This window comes from Colletotrichum godetiae (genome assembly GCF_030913485.1).
Source record: "Colletotrichum godetiae strain CBS 193.32 chromosome Unknown BDP55scaffold_17, whole genome shotgun sequence".
Classification (NCBI taxonomy): domain Eukaryota; kingdom Fungi; phylum Ascomycota; class Sordariomycetes; order Glomerellales; family Glomerellaceae; genus Colletotrichum; species Colletotrichum godetiae.
In genome coordinates this window covers 270,762-285,393 of record NW_026851265.1, presented here as the reverse complement: position 1 = coordinate 285,393, position 14,632 = coordinate 270,762, and the positions used below count along the sequence as shown (strand labels likewise).

Here is a 14,632-nt window from a genome sequence, read left to right as displayed (position 1 = left end):
GCCAACGTCTTGCTTCTCTTTCTCTTTGCTTATCCGTACAAGCAAGCCATGCCCGGGGAAAGGACTGCAGACATGGGACCTGGACCGATTTGTTCTGTGCCGCAAGCTAGACCAGGCAGGCCCACCTTGTTTGCTACATTTTTGCAGCTGAAGACAGCAATGCAACCAATGTCATCGGGTCCGAAAAGGCGTCTTGCACGAATCAATCTTGGCATGCATACTTTTTCATGGTTTCAGTCACTGCCTAGGCCAGTCAAAAGGTCTCAACCTGCTCTTGGTGTTTAGTTGGCGGATACGCCGTGTTCTCATTCGTCAGCAAAACACCTGTTGTACAGCTATAGCGGCAAGGTGATGCTGTACAATCTAGAAGTGCTCGTGTTGGAAGCGCCTTTGGCATTTAATTTAATTCTTCCGGCGTCCAGTTTAGAAAAGACGGCGGAGCTCCCTTGGAGTCTTGTCCGTTTCCCATCACTCCATTTGTGGGAACTCAACTTTTCAGGTATCCTCTTCCTGAAATCTCCATGCTGTCATGAACGTCACACTCTTGAGTGGCGGGGATGACTCCGATCGGAAAGTCATGATCATGGTGTTAGCTGGATCTGTAGGGGTTCTCACTTTCTGCAACGTAAGCCTCGTAATCTTTGCGAACCCCAGGTGTACGCAGCTGACCGAAGAAGCTTTTTTTCCAATATCTCAATTCCCCTCTCAAACACGTCCCGGGGCCATGGCACACACGAATTACTAGGCTGAGATTAAAGCTGAGTCGGTTGGGCGGAACCCGCATGACCTATGTACACCAGCTCCACCAAAAGTATGGCAACATTGTCAGAATCGCACCGAATGAAGTATCATGCATCGATATCCAGTCAGTTTCACAAGTCTACAAGGTAAGCGGTGGCTTTGAAAAGGCGCAATGGACTGGCGACTACACAAAGAAGCTTCCAGCTCTATCCCTGTCCATGATTCTGAACAGCGAAAAGGCAAAGCAGCGGCGAAGACTTCTGCAAGGCTCTTTCACTCTAGCATCTCTGCGCAAAAACTGGGAGTCGACAATCAGGAATAAGGTTGAGATTGCAGTCATGAAGATCAAGACGGAGGCTTTGGCGGGCTCGTCAAACTCTCATAAGTGGTGGACGTTTATGGCTGCTGATATTATCAGCCAGCTGTCTTTTGGCCAATCTTTGGGGCTGCTGGAATCTGGAAAGGTATGGAAGACTGTTTACATCTGTCTTATTTCGAGAATGAGATGCCGACTGCTTGATTGGTGTCACAGAGCACGATCTATATGCGAGCAATTGAAAATGCTCTGATCGCGGACGTTGTTCAGTGCGAGATACCTTTCCTCGCTTCTCTATCTCAGCTCATACCCAGATCACTACTCCAGACTTTCTCTCGACAGCTTGAGCAGGTCAGAGTTGGTGGTGCTGACGGAGTTAAGAGCTTGAAACAGAAAGGGCCATCGTCAACTCCAAGTATATTCAAGGAGATGATTACAGAATGCGAGGTGGAAGGACTCTCCTGGTTAACTAAGGAAGCCGTCAGCATGGAGGGTGCGGGTATGATGGTCGCAGGAACAGACACAACCGCGGCTGTCCTGACGTATCTCGTCTGGTCGGTGTTGAGACAGCCAGATTTGCAGAAGCGGCTCGAGGATGAGATCGCGCATCTGAGCGATGACTTTGACGATAAGCTGCTTGAGTCATGCCCTACTCTGAGTGCTATCATAGAGGAGACTTTGCGCTTGTATCCCGCTGTTCTCTCATCTCTGCCTCGGCTTGTTCCTGAAGGGGGCACTACTCTCTCATCGCACTTTGTGCCCGCAAATACTATCATCTACAGCCCGGCATACAGCTTGCAGCGCAACTCTGAAGTTTTTCAGAATCCTCATCAGTAAGTTCATCCCCCGAAGATTCATATGATAAGACTTCTGTTGACCCAAGACTTTTTAGATTTGATGTTGATAGGTATCTTGACCCGAACAAAGTTTCCCTCCGACAGAGACAGGCGTACATTCCATTGGGAGCTGGAGCCAGAGTCTGCATTGGTCAATACCTGGCAATGATGGAGCTCCGGCTTGCCACTGCCGTGTTTTTCAAAAGCTGTCACGGGGCGAAACTAGACCCCAACATGCCAGCTGACAGTATGCAAATGATGGATTACGTTCTTCTCTCGCCAAAGAGGAAGCGTTGCGATATTATGTTGACCTAGGAAGGCATGCTCAAGGGAAGCCGGCTACTATGGATTTTTCAAGCTCTCTCAGCGTGAACTCAATCCATCCATGGCCAGAGGTTCTATAAATTTCCAGGTTTGAGACAGATAGTAAAAACACCTAGATGCATTTGTTATGTATGGGTTGTTTCTACAGTTAAGCATCTCGTTGTTGAGACTGAGTCCACGTACAAGGCCGATTCTTTTTAGATACGGTGTCACCAAGATGAATGGAAAAGGTCGTAGATAATGTTCCAGGCCTGCGCTAAGTTACCTTACCCAGAGAGGACTTTCAATGACAGACTAAGTGATTTGCGGTAAAGCGCCACAATTATGGCCATACAATCCCTAAGAAAGAATGACGTCGTCGAGCCAGAACCGGCGTCATCGCCTAAGAGATGGGTTCCAAAAGGTGACAAATGCTCGGCATCATCACAGGCATCTTAAGTCCAACACTCCACTCGTGACAAAGGCCCTATAATCAAGTTCCCCGGGCTTTTGGATCCATATATACTCCATCCATCACCGCTTCGGCTATATGGCATGTAGCCTACGACACTTTAAATCACAACGATCTAGACTAATACTGCATCAAGATCAACATCATTTCAACCTTCGAGTCGACACCATGGCAACCTCGACAGATAACCTAGGATTTACTTGCGCTGTGATCACCGGCGGCGGCGGTGGCATCGGCAAGGTGATGGCCCAACACTTCATTTCCAAGGGCAAGAAAGTCATCATCGCGGGACGGACCGAATCGAAGCTGCAAGAAACAGCGAAGGAAATTGGAGCTGCCGACTATTACGTGCTCGATACGGGTAAGGTTGAGCAGATCCCCGACTTTGTGAAACGCATCACCAAAGACCACCCTGAACTAGACTGTCTCGTCAACAACGCCGGGGTGCAGCGTCCCCTAGAAATTCTCAAGGACGACGATTTCCTCTCAAAGGCGGACCAGGAGATCGACATCAACATCCGAGGCCCAATGCATTTGGCTTTAGGTTTGCTACCACACCTGCAGACCAAGGAATCTGCCCTCATCATCAACGTTTCAAGCGTCCTCGGTTTCATACCATTCTCCATCATCAACCCCGTCTACAACGGCACCAAAGCCTGGCTGCACTTTTGGAGCATGAACCTCCGCACACAGCTGAAGAACGGTGGATCGCAAGTCAAAGTTGTGGAAATTGCGCCACCGACAGTCGCGACTGACCTGCACCGAGAGCGATCCGATCCAGACGACAACAAGAAGGAGAACAACCCTGATGCCCTCAGCGTAGATGAGTTTATGGAGCAAGTTGCTAAGAAGTTGGAAGACGGTGTCGAAACCATCGGGCCGGGAATGGCTGGAGAGGTCATTGATAGATGGTATGGTGCATTCGGCGAGCAATATGCAAAGGCGGCTAGAAGCAAGTAGTTTGCCATTCCTCAAAGCGAAAAGTGGTATGCGCCGACCTGAACACGAATTTTGAATCTAAAATTGTGCCCCTGAATCAGGATATGAACGTCTCACCGGGACTCTATACGGAGTATGACGGACACTGCGAAAAGATGCTTCGAAGGGACATCACGATATTGTGGCATGGTATGGGCCAATCAATTGCAAGTTCGGTAGGGGACGTTTGATTCGTGAGCTGGCTCAATCACCCCGCAGAGGCAGAGCGATGTAAGATTATGGCGCCGAAGACATATTTCCCGCAAACCTCTGAAATCCTCGCTTCTATACCTTGCCATGGAGCATCAATGCGCTCCTTGCGCAAGTCTTACTATCAAGGCCTTGATTGAGCTTGCCCAGGTCGAATTCCAAGCTCACGCGTTTCCCAGAGAGGCATTCTACCGACACCATGAATCATTCGACGCGTTGGAAGAGGCAGCACGTGATGGCTGCGGTCTATGCCAACTCATCCTTGAGTGCTTCATACGTACGCCCTGTGATGTCCCAGGGCCTTTGGAGTGGCCCAGAGGATGGAATGGCGACCTTTGCCCCCTTGAGGAAGGCCAGCAGCGTTCCATGTACTCCATCGCCAAGCAACTGCAGCCTTCAGACATCAAGCTCTCCATAAACGCCACGCACTTGTATAGCTGGCAACTCATTGATAAGGCTCTGGTATTTGACGAGATCTTGGTGCAAGTTGGCGCCCCATATATGGACGATGATGATGGGCACGACATATGGGGCTGTCCAGTCCTCCGACTCCTACTTACTCTCAGAACATCTGAAGGTATGCAATGTTAAATATCAGATCTTACCATACCTTGTTATGTGAGACGTGGACTGATGCGGATGAGCCTACTGCAGATACCAGTCCGCGCATCGCCGGTTTCCGAATCGGCCGTTTTGAGACTGATGAGGATCTTGGATCTCGGCGGAACCATATGCTTGCGAGGCAATGGTTGACGGACTGCCGCAACTCACACAAGAATTGTCTACCAAGCCAAGAGCACGAGCTACCTACTAGAGTGATCGACGTAGGAGAGATTCTGGATTCTAAGGACGTCCGTTTGATCGTGACTAAGAGCGCGAAAGGCGACTACGTTGCTCTAAGTCATTGCTGGGGTGGTTCAATCTCCCCTACCTTGACGACCGAAACCTTGGGGCCGTTCCAGGATTACATCACCATCACGACGTTGCCCCAGAATTTCCAAGACGCAATTGCGATTACTCGACATCTGGGTCTCCGATTTCTTTGGATAGACTGTCTCTGCATTCAACAAGATTCGAAGCCGGACTGGGAGAATGAATCCAAAAGAATGGGGTTGGTTTACCGCAATTCAACCGTCACAATTTCTGCCATGGTATCAGCGGGAAGCAGAGATGGAATCCTGAGATCGAGTCACACTGATTCCCCAAAGAGTAAACGTGCCACGATAAACATCTCGAACCGTCAATACAATCAAGTAGTTACTGTCCGGCGAAAAGATCCAAACGGAGAGGATCTGCGCGGTCTCGATATTAACTGTGCGTTGCAAACGCGAGGCTGGACACTCCAGGAGTACATGTTGTCGCCAAGGCATATCTTATATGGCCGAAGCATGATTTACTGGCGGTGCCCACATCACTTCGTCTCACCAGATGGCCTTCCCTTCGGTAACAGATCACCGCAGTCCGTCTACAAAGACCTCTCGCAGGTCCTTCATTCTGGGATCCCCGCCTCTTCTCCTCCCGGACCCTCGGAAACAAATGCCATTCTATGTGATTACTATGAATTAGTCAACAATTATAGTCAAAGGAAGCTCACCTATGGTTCTGACAAGCTGCCCGCCTTCTCGGGCATTGCACAACGTCTGCATCCAGTCATTGGAGGAGACTACGTGGCGGGTCTCTGGACTTCAGACTTTCGACGCGGGCTCCTGTGGACCCACGAGGGAAAGTTCTGCCACCACGAGAGAGACAACTACCGCGCCCCTTCATGGTCATGGGCTGTGACTGACGATATTTTACTCTTCGAGGAATCGATAATACTAGGACCAAGTCCTTCGAGCGCTCAACTCTTGGAGTACATGGTTCACCCGAGGGTTCCCGATAATCCGTTCGGGGAGATTTTGTTCGCGAAGCTCGTCCTCAAGGCTTTAACCATGCCCTTAGTCCGTAGCCGCCAGACTATTAGTACATATCAAGACACTGCCACCATTGGACATGCCGACTTCGACGAGCCATCAGGGGCTGAGGACATGGTCAAGATGGGGCACCCAAGTCTCTTCAGTGTCAAAGCCGAAGATCGGGCCTACGTCGTCTCTATCGTCACTGGGCCGGGAAACGAGTCGGATTGGGAACTAGATACGGATGTCTACTACCCCGATAAGTACACGTTGATGCTGGTTCATACTGACGATACCAGCGAAGAAGAACCTGGATGGTCCAAGTCTGAGATACTTTGCCTGATCATTCAACAAACAATTAACAAATCCGAGCAAACTTACGAACGAGCGGGATTCGCCCGGATATATAGGCCCAAGTTGTCGTGGCTCAAGACGTGGGATTGGCAGGTTTTGACGCTGGTCTAGTTGATTTGTTATGGCTTTTAGTCGTGTAGCCCTACCTGTTTTGGTGTTCATAGAGCACATCCTTGATCCATCGCATTCTAAGTTGAGCGCGTGTCAGTGAGGTAACATCCAGACCGAAGTACATATATCCAGTCAAGACAGGGCGCATGAGTCGTGCAAACCCGAGCAAACGAATCTCATCTCAACCCCACCATCACGAACCTTGTCAAACGCCCGCCTAGATTTCCTATTTCACTCAATGTTCCCATCCCACCCTAGCCGCAACCCGGATACGACTCCTTCTCAACTGCGGGGAAAACATTGGCATTTACCGGCCTTTAAACCAGTTTAAGCCCATGGACCATCTGATGCGGCCCGGGTGGAGCCAGGCACATCTGCACAACCGCGGCACGATGTCGCATTTTGTTTATAAGCGCCCGAGTCCGAGTGGCCGTGTCCATCAATGGGACGTTTACCCCGATAATTTTACTCAGCCTGCCTGTTTTCTCCGCGTTGTTTCCCCGATTCATCCATCATGTGGCTTTCCCTTACCCCTGGGGAACTGGTGGAGATCTTGGAATTGCCGGAACGATATTTCAATGGTGCGCGTAGAATCGTGATGACCTCTCCTGGGCCGAGGGTGTCATTGAGCCAATTCCGGGGATGACGGGGCCGTGCGGGGAGACGGTTGCATTTTCGCTCTCGGAAAATGGCCTGTGATTGAGCTATAAACATGAATTCCCCAAGGCGGAACGTGAAGTCATTGAGGGAAGAGTTGTGGTAGTTGCGAACCTCTGAGATTCTCAATCCGACCTCAACGGATTATCAACCATGGCCTCCGTCACGTTCACTCTCCTGACAGCGCTCGCCGCGCGCGCCTCGGCCAAGACCCATAAGACGCCGACGCCGCAGATGGGATGGAACAGTTACAACTATTACAACTGCTACCCCAATGAGACGTTGATCAAGGAGAACGCACACGCCTTGATCAACACGGGTCTAGCCGACGCCGGGTACACCACCGTGACCACCGACTGCGGCTGGCCGGCCAAGGAGCGCTCCGCTGACGGCGAGCTCGTGTGGAATCCGGAGCTGTTCCCATCCGGAGGCGGCAAGGAGCTCGGTGATTACATCCACAATCTCGGCCTGAAGTTTGGTGTCTACTCCGGCGGCGGGTACTACCAATGCGGTTCCACAGATCAGCCCGCTTCCCTCGGTGAGCAGGAATCACCCGGAAACTCAAATTTCTAACGTCGTCCTAATATGGTTGTCAGATCACGAGTTTACCGATGCCAAGTCATTCGCCGACTGGGGTGCGGATTCTCTGAAGTACGTTCCCAGGTGGTGGATCTCTTGAGAAGTCCAGCTACTAACACGAGTCGCGCTTCAGATACGACAACTGCTATGCGGTCGAGCCCACGGTTATGGTCGACTACGTTTCCGAAGAAGCCATCTCACCGGACCGCTTCGTGACGATGGCAGATGCGCTGAACACAACGGACCGAGACATCCTCTACCAAGTCTGCCAATGGGGCACTGGAACTGACCTCGGTATCTGGTGCGTTGTTGACAACAGCTAAATCCCCCCCAGTATTCCCTAGAAACTGACTTGAAGACCAGGGCACCCAGAATTGGCAATAGCTGGAGAATCAGCAATGATATTTACAACGGCTGGCGCAGCATTTGGCGGATCACGAACCAAGTTGTTCCGTTTTATAAGCACACCGGCCCGGGTGCTTTCCCTGACATGGACATGTTGCTGTGAGTAGCAAACCTTTGCTCATCCCACAGGAGTACATCGTTGTAATTCCGGCGCTGACAACATCATCCCAGCATTGGTCTCAGCGCCCTGTCGCTTGAGGAGGAGAAGTTCCACATGGGAATGTGGGCCATTAACAAGTCTCCCCTTACCCTCGGTGCCCCCGCTATCCCCGGTCTTGTCGCGGAATCAGCCCACGAAATCCTCGTAAACAAGGAAGTCATCGCCCTCAACCAAGACTCCCTCGCCAAGCAGACAGAGCTTGTCCGTCGCTACACAGAAGAGGAGTGGGACGTCTGGGTCGGTGAGCTCTCTGGCTCCCGCCTCGTGGTCGGCCTGGCGAACTGGAAGAACGATTCTCAGGCCGTGAGCGTCGATCTCGCAGCCGTCTTGGGCGTCGCCTCGGCCAACGCCCGCGACGTATGGGCGGCGAGTGACATTGGCTCCATCTCGGGCACGTACGAGACGACGTTGAACGGCCACGAGCTCAAGTTACTCGTGCTCTCGGACCTCTCCACGATTGCACCCGCCGTAGACGCGTCAGCCGGATATTACACGGCTACTGATGCCGCGCTGTCGGGCTCAGCCTCCAAGGTTACTTGCGCAGAGGGTCAGTGTCTCCCCAGCACCACAAAGGTGGGGAGCATCGGGTCAGGGGCCGCGGTCAAGTTTGAGGGCGTTGTGGCCAAGTCAGAGGGAAAGAAGCTGCTTGGCGTCGACTTTATCAACTATGAGATCGCCCTCGACTCCGCGTGGCAGTTTGGTTCCAACACCCGCAACTTGACCATCTCCGTCAATGGTGGTACCGAGAAGCGGTGGGCCTTCCCCATCTCCGGCGGCAACTGGTTCGATACTGGCCGCTTGCTCGTCGAGGTTGATGGCTTCAAGGGTGATAGCTCGAACACTGTGGAGTTCAAGTCGTTTGGAAGTGCTTGGGCCCCCGACCTGGTTGGTTTCGAGGTTTTCGAGGCCAGCTAGATTCTCACGCAAACATTGTGGAATAGTCACCCGTAGGTAAGATTATGAGAAAAATACAATCTTAGATCCTTACAGTGAGATCCTCCCTGTACATCTAGGAGGCTTGATATTAATCAGTCTCGCCCATATAATCAAGGACTAGTATACAAAAGAAAAGAGGCATTGTGAGTATAGCACAGGGGTATTCGTAACGAAAAAGAGCCTTGATCATCGCATGCCAGAACAGAGTCCGCAAGCATCCATCCCAACCATTACCATCAATTACATAGCCGCATCAACTAGTCCCTCATCTCCTTCTTCTCCGATGACCGGGGATGCCCGGGGTTGCTGGTCAACGAGTCTTCATCATCGACCCTGTAGAAAGAGCTTCCGCTAGCCGCATCATCATGACGCCCGCTGAAAGACGAGGCAGGATTCGACTTTGGCGAGTGCGACTCGACGCGGACTTCAACATCGACTCTTCGGTGAATGCCGGTCCTGGCTTCCCGGATGGCTGCGAGGTCCTTGTCCTCAGGGACGGCTCCGACACTGGCGCGGTGGAAGCTCTTGAGACCTCCAGTTTCGTGGTGGCCGTTGTGACCGTTGTCAAGACCGGTTGGGTTCGTGCGATGCCCCCGGGAATGACCCTGGGAATAGGAAAGGGAGTTAAACCTAAATCCGCTATCTTGGTCCTTGGCAAGGCGTGTGATCAGAGAAGCCATTGACATTTCGATGTTGAGCTTGACCATGTAGGCGACGGGGTGGAATTGGATGTAGACAACTTGATTAGGAAGTGACATGAGACCAATGAGCATAGCCTGGATATATGTTATTAGCCTCCTGAGGATTTCATGTTAACGTCCTAGCGTCGAGACTTACATCCATGGCAATTGAGAGAACCATCAGCTTTGCGTTAAAGCCAACTAGAGGCTTGTACTTGACCAAGCCATGCTGGTTCAGGAGGCGAGCCTTGACGACGTGGAGGAAATACCAGTTAAGGCCGGCGTCGACGATGAGAATGAGGATTTTAGAGAGACGGTCCCAGTAGTGGTTAATGTTGACGTATCTGCCAACATATGTTAGAAAGTGGACAAGAAGGCACAACCCTAGGGCAGTTTGACTTACGTCTGGCTAGCAGGAGGGTCAAGATGGGACGGAATCCAGATGCAGAAGACGGCGATGTTGATCAGAGTGATGACCACAGCCGTTCCCCATTTCAACGTGCGAATAGTCTTTTGACTTTCCGCAATGACGGCGATACGGTTGATGATGATTTGCATCAACAACTGGATCTCCCACACCCACAAGAATAGGATGAAGAATAAGACTGGCACTCTTTGGCACCAGTGATGTTAGCTCAGATGTGGCAGAATTACTGCATTGCAATACTCACGTTGGCCCTAATATCCCATCTAAGAATAACCATCCGATGACAGCAATGACGAGATTGGCTATGATTTCACCCCACATCATGTAGATGTATGTGCTTCGCAGAGGGTTGCGGTTCCGCCTCGTCTGCTTCATGGCCTCCCATACTGTCAAGAAACCAAAGCCGATAGTGAAGCCCGCGGCCAGCGAGGCGATCTGGTAGTCGGTCTTTGTTGTCGACATCGTGAACTATGATCAAGGAGATAAAGGTGCTGGATTCGATTCGTTCGTACTGTGTACCGTATCCGAGGTGTTCGAGGTTCGGTCCGGTCCTCTCAGGAAAGGCTCCTTGATATACCAGATTTGGTTTGTGGGGAAGGAGACGAGGATGAGAGGGGAGCAAGATGTCGTCTAGTTCAAACTCAAAGAAAGCCCTACGAGACCGTCGAGAAGGGGGAAACGGGCATACTTTTAAGAATCAACGATGGGCGTCCACAGCCCGGAGCAGATTGACCCTCGTCAAGCTCGGCTACCCACTTCTTTTCCGGCCCGTAAGTTAAGAAATTTCCTCTTCTCCAGTGCTGTGGCAATAACAACAGGCTAACAGCCAGGCAGGCTTTGGTTTCGCGATCCCAAACGGTAGAGGGTGGCTAGGCCGCGACAGGTAATCGAGCCCTCCAGCCGGCGCGGCGACTAGACCGGGCGGAGAACCCACATGGTGGTGACAATTGTTAGTGCCACCCTTTAGCCTACGCCACAGGCACCACAAACCTGTAGCAGAGGTGCAGAGGTTGCACTCCAAGAGTTCCTCCTAGTCTACTACTGTTACTATGGGCAGGGGAGGTGGGGGACTATGAGACGACAGGTCCTGCAAAAGGAGTCAATCGGCACCCCCTTCTCGTAGCTCTCTTGCCCAGTTGAGACACTTAATGGACGGTGATGTCTTCATCCGTCAATGGTTTGGGTTGCATAGGATGGCAGGAAGTTTGACAATACTACCAGATAGCGAAGTCTATCCCATTGGTCCGAGAAAAAGAAAGATCAACAGGCACGACCGGCCCCCAAGAGACATGTCTCTAGATGTGCCGTCATTTCTTCATGGTGCAAATGCCGGGGAGGAAGGTTTGCTGAAGAGAATGTGAACCCAGGCGTCGATCTTGAGAGGGTCAGTCACGCAAGAAGGGATCCTCCTTACCATCCGCGGGAGCGGAAAGCAGGTTCCCTCTGCTGCTCCTTTCCGGGATACCGTCTTGTCATGTTCTCCAGTCTGATTCTTCGAGCAGAAATTCGCCATAAAAGAGCGGGGTCTGTTATAGGGGTGATGGGGACTTGTCGTCAATAGCTTCGCGGGCTGGAAACGAACTGGCGAACCACAGGCGGGGAGTGCGCTGTTCGTTGAGGACCCGGGCGAGAAAGAATTGGTTCAGGGATCAGCAGATCGGCATGGGCTTCCTGGTCTTTCACGGATGCTGCATTCAGCTTAGAGGCCGTGCGTTTCTTCCAGTCAATAGACAGATAGCGGGCAACTCCGTCGTCTCAACACCTCATCGGAATCTCTCACCGAGATGGAACAAAACAACCCGGTGTGTTCCTCTTAATATTATCTCGTCGAAGAAACGGTGTAGGTGGTCTCCAGCCTAGTCGGCAATGGCAGACTCGGCAGAAGACTGTTACACCAAATAAGAGTTTGCGGCGTGGTGCCGATCAAGGGGGAACTTTCAGCAATTCAGCAATTACCAATATCTTAACAAAGGAGCATGCGCCATAACAAACACCTCCTCTTCCCTCATCATAAACCTTCCACCAAATGCCGACATACTCACAAAGAAGAGACAGATGCCAAACGATGTGGGAACCGTATCTAGAGTGTGGTCCGAACCGCAGTTCATGCTGCATGCATGGGACCAAATATCAACCCAGGCCATCTTGAGCCTTCTGAAACATGATCTCACTGCACCCACAGCTCTGGCACTCTGCAGTCCGCAAAGAAGGGCCGCATTGTCCTCGCCGGAGATATTTTCCACGTGGAGGAAGGGCCTTGGATCTAGTATCAAAAGAGACACGAAGACCGAGATACCCAGGCCAAATGACACCGTCCCATTGGGGGCCATCTTGACGCTGCCCATTGGTAGGAAACCCCTCGATATTTTACTGTTCCAGGCGAGATTTGAGCCGCCAAGACATGTCAGGGGTTTGCTGGCCGACGAAGCGATCTCCTATTGTCATTCCCGAGAGCCCACAACTTTCTGCAGTCAGCGTACCAGTAACAAACAGGTTGACATCGACATGCCTCAGGAAATGCGGGGAGGTTTTGCGCTAATGACACAGAATCCGCGTAACACATTATCAAAAGTTTCTCATCTTGATACTCTCAACGACGTCCTTCATCTTCGAAATGCCTAGGTATCTGCAGTTTGTCGCTATTACTCGGCCCGCCAAGCACTATAGCAACGGCTTTCCTTCGGATTAAGATCCAGCGACATGATGTGGCTGAAGAGAAATTGTGGACAACAAGGTAATCTGAAGCTGGAGAGACTCTCTCCTCGGCCTCTCACAGCCACGACAGCACCGGCTGTGGCGTCTTCCCACCGAAAAACTCGACAATATTCCACCTTTGGTTCCCCTCATCCGCGACTTGGTCTTTGATCAACGCCCGGTGACGCTGGTGAACCACGCCCCCTCTGCTGCTCAAACCCAGTGATCCACGTTTTGCAGCATTCAGTGTTCGGAAACACGGTCGGCATTTGGTAAGGTTAAGCATGGAGGAAGAAGGCCACCCCTGGGCCCGGCTCGCCCCTGGACGAACCATCACGAGTCTCACTCTCGCGACTGCAAGTGCAGGCTGCAGGCCCCAGTAGGCCCCCTCCGGCTGGGACGGCCTAGGGGGGGCTCGAGCAAAGTCTGGATCTCTGGAACCCTCTGACCCTGGAAGCTCTGACCAGTCGTCATCTTCGTAGGCCATGTTTCGTGGAAGCGAGGCACGAACCGAGGCACATTGTCCTGCAGGGGATCCTGGGTCGCGCGACCAATAGCTTCTCTCAGCTCCTGCTCCAGCATCCAGCTCCGAATGACAGCTTTCTAGCGTTGCCACTAGATTCGATGGCTCGGGTCGACCTCATAGAGAATCACGAGAAACCGGATCAAAGGGGACATGATGGCGACATGACTGTTGGTATCTTCACCCCAAGAACAGCTAGAAGACGAAGAGAACTTTCGATTCAGACACCGCCCCAAGAACCTGTGCGTGCCCCCGCCTTCGCCACCTCTCCTCCCTTCCCCGAAGCACTAACAAAAGACTTGTTCCAAGCGTGAAGCAAATAGGAAATTCGACCGTTGATAGAACGCCTTCGCTCGTCTAAAACCCGCTAAACCACATCATGCAACCTGGACACGCACAGATGCCGCTATAATCCTCCAAATCCTTTGACAGGAAAATTGAAGTTGACGTGGTGGACCTCGGTTTTCATACCGCCCGTATATGCCAACTTGTCCGCCGCGCGACTGGCCTCGAGCCCCGTCCACCCGATTGCCGCGACAAACGTTCTGCCGATGCTGTCGCCGGAGGACGAGGTTGGCGGGCACAGGGAATACCCGCTCGCCACGCCGTTGCAGCCCGGCATCCGGGATGCCCTCTCGACCACCTCGCGCATCTTGTTCTCGGGTTCCCGGCAGTCTTCGAAGCTGAGTGTCTCGACGATGGGGGAGTCGATGACGGCGTGTGGTGCGTAAGGCTTGAATCTGAGTAGGTATGCTACGGGCTCGCCGTCTAGTACGGGTGCTACCCGGGCCGCTGCTTCTGCGAAGTCTTTTGATTTCCGCCACTTCTCGCAGGCATCCGGACTGATCCAGCCTATTTCGAGACCTCGATTAGTCATTGAAGCTGGGCTCAATAATAGTGGCCGGTGTAATCGAGAGACCCAATAGTGGACCTGAATATCACGTACCGGTGATGAGCTCAAGCTTCTGCTGGTCCTCAGTCCATGGTCCCCAACGCGTACGAAGGTATCCCGGCTGCTTGCTCAGGGTCTGGAGCATGAACTTCAACTGCTCTTTCCAATTCTCAACGCCACCCAAAACAGGAATGGTTACCCGCTCGGTGACGGCATTGGCGAGTTGGGCTGAATCCATCACTGCTGTGTACTTGGGGGGTTACTGCTCTGGTGAAGACGTTCTTTGCTCGGGCCTTTCTCTTGAACCAAGGTATCTCGATAATACTAAGTTGGCACAGCTGCAAGTAATTTGAAGGTTGGATTATGGTTGCTACTAAAATCGCTTGGAGGTCCGGACCTCACACTAATGTAATATGGATTCGGCCGTCTTTTCCTCTTAACATCTTGAAGCAGGCAACCCTAA

At 52.0% G+C, this 14,632-nt stretch overlaps 7 protein-coding genes across 7 annotated transcripts; 4 read left to right on the top strand and 3 right to left on the bottom strand.

Annotated features, from left to right (window-relative positions):
* The first annotated feature begins 453 nt into the window (after positions 1-453).
* Positions 454-2,321, top strand: BDP55DRAFT_714735 (cytochrome P450 3A17). The gene is made up of 4 exons (XM_060578277.1): positions 454-625; positions 678-1,205; positions 1,274-1,890; positions 1,950-2,321. Exons 1-4 carry the CDS (start codon positions 530-532, stop codon positions 2,206-2,208), a joined length of 1,500 nt encoding a protein of 499 aa, XP_060430520.1. The 5' UTR covers positions 454-529; the 3' UTR covers positions 2,209-2,321.
* Positions 2,322-2,625: 304 nt separating this feature from the next.
* BDP55DRAFT_661390 (short-chain dehydrogenase) lies at positions 2,626-3,915 on the top strand. The gene is made up of 2 exons (XM_060574722.1): positions 2,626-2,749; positions 2,805-3,915. The coding sequence occupies exon 2, from the start codon at positions 2,837-2,839 to the stop codon at positions 3,626-3,628; it is 792 nt and encodes a 263-aa protein (XP_060430519.1). The 5' UTR covers positions 2,626-2,749; positions 2,805-2,836; the 3' UTR covers positions 3,629-3,915.
* On the top strand, positions 3,904-6,393 carry BDP55DRAFT_105676 (heterokaryon incompatibility protein-domain-containing protein). Its single transcript, XM_060565340.1, has 2 exons — positions 3,904-4,433; positions 4,511-6,393. The coding sequence occupies exons 1-2, from the start codon at positions 3,944-3,946 to the stop codon at positions 6,214-6,216; spliced, it is 2,196 nt and encodes a 731-aa protein (XP_060430518.1). The 5' UTR covers positions 3,904-3,943; the 3' UTR covers positions 6,217-6,393.
* A 450-nt stretch (positions 6,394-6,843) lies between these two features.
* Positions 6,844-8,981, top strand: BDP55DRAFT_714732 (alpha-galactosidase). The gene is made up of 5 exons (XM_060578276.1): positions 6,844-7,411; positions 7,470-7,524; positions 7,586-7,753; positions 7,816-7,956; positions 8,029-8,981. The coding sequence occupies exons 1-5, from the start codon at positions 7,027-7,029 to the stop codon at positions 8,930-8,932; spliced, it is 1,653 nt and encodes a 550-aa protein (XP_060430517.1). The 5' UTR covers positions 6,844-7,026; the 3' UTR covers positions 8,933-8,981.
* A 229-nt stretch (positions 8,982-9,210) lies between these two features.
* Positions 9,211-10,522, bottom strand: BDP55DRAFT_550412 (uncharacterized protein; the record flags this gene model as incomplete). The annotated part of the gene is made up of 4 exons (XM_060569023.1): positions 9,211-9,729; positions 9,791-9,977; positions 10,037-10,246; positions 10,305-10,522. The coding sequence occupies 4 exons, from the start codon at positions 10,520-10,522 to the stop codon at positions 9,211-9,213; spliced, it is 1,134 nt and encodes a 377-aa protein (XP_060430516.1).
* A 1,286-nt stretch (positions 10,523-11,808) lies between these two features.
* On the bottom strand, positions 11,809-12,392 carry BDP55DRAFT_741774 (uncharacterized protein; the record flags this gene model as incomplete). The annotated part of the gene is made up of 1 exon (XM_060580450.1): positions 11,809-12,392. A coding segment is annotated over one exon (380 nt), but the record flags the coding sequence as incomplete, so codon positions are not given.
* Positions 12,393-13,683: 1,291 nt separating this feature from the next.
* BDP55DRAFT_727834 (uncharacterized protein) lies at positions 13,684-14,407 on the bottom strand (the record flags this gene model as incomplete). The annotated part of the gene is made up of 2 exons (XM_060579356.1): positions 13,684-14,129; positions 14,224-14,407. 2 exons carry the CDS (start codon positions 14,405-14,407, stop codon positions 13,684-13,686), a joined length of 630 nt encoding a protein of 209 aa, XP_060430514.1.
* Positions 14,408-14,632: the final 225 nt, after the last annotated feature.

Excerpts from the sequence above, each read along its gene's own strand:
- BDP55DRAFT_105676 (XM_060565340.1), top strand. The coding sequence starts at position 3,944 with ATGGAGCATCAATGCGCTCCTTGCGCAAGTCTTACTATCAAGGCCTTG. Across the intron at positions 4,434-4,510 it reads TACTCTCAGAACATCTGAAG|ATACCAGTCCGCGCATCGCC; the intron begins GTATGCAATGTT and ends AGCCTACTGCAG.
- BDP55DRAFT_661390 (XM_060574722.1), top strand. The coding sequence starts at position 2,837 with ATGGCAACCTCGACAGATAACCTAGGATTTACTTGCGCTGTGATCACC.
- BDP55DRAFT_714732 (XM_060578276.1), top strand. The coding sequence starts at position 7,027 with ATGGCCTCCGTCACGTTCACTCTCCTGACAGCGCTCGCCGCGCGCGCC. Across the intron at positions 7,525-7,585 it reads TGGGGTGCGGATTCTCTGAA|ATACGACAACTGCTATGCGG; the intron begins GTACGTTCCCAG and ends GTCGCGCTTCAG. Across the intron at positions 7,957-8,028 it reads CCTGACATGGACATGTTGCT|CATTGGTCTCAGCGCCCTGT; the intron begins GTGAGTAGCAAA and ends ACATCATCCCAG.
- BDP55DRAFT_714735 (XM_060578277.1), top strand. The coding sequence starts at position 530 with ATGAACGTCACACTCTTGAGTGGCGGGGATGACTCCGATCGGAAAGTC. Across the intron at positions 626-677 it reads GGGTTCTCACTTTCTGCAAC|CTTTTTTTCCAATATCTCAA; the intron begins GTAAGCCTCGTA and ends TGACCGAAGAAG. Across the intron at positions 1,891-1,949 it reads GTTTTTCAGAATCCTCATCA|ATTTGATGTTGATAGGTATC; the intron begins GTAAGTTCATCC and ends AAGACTTTTTAG.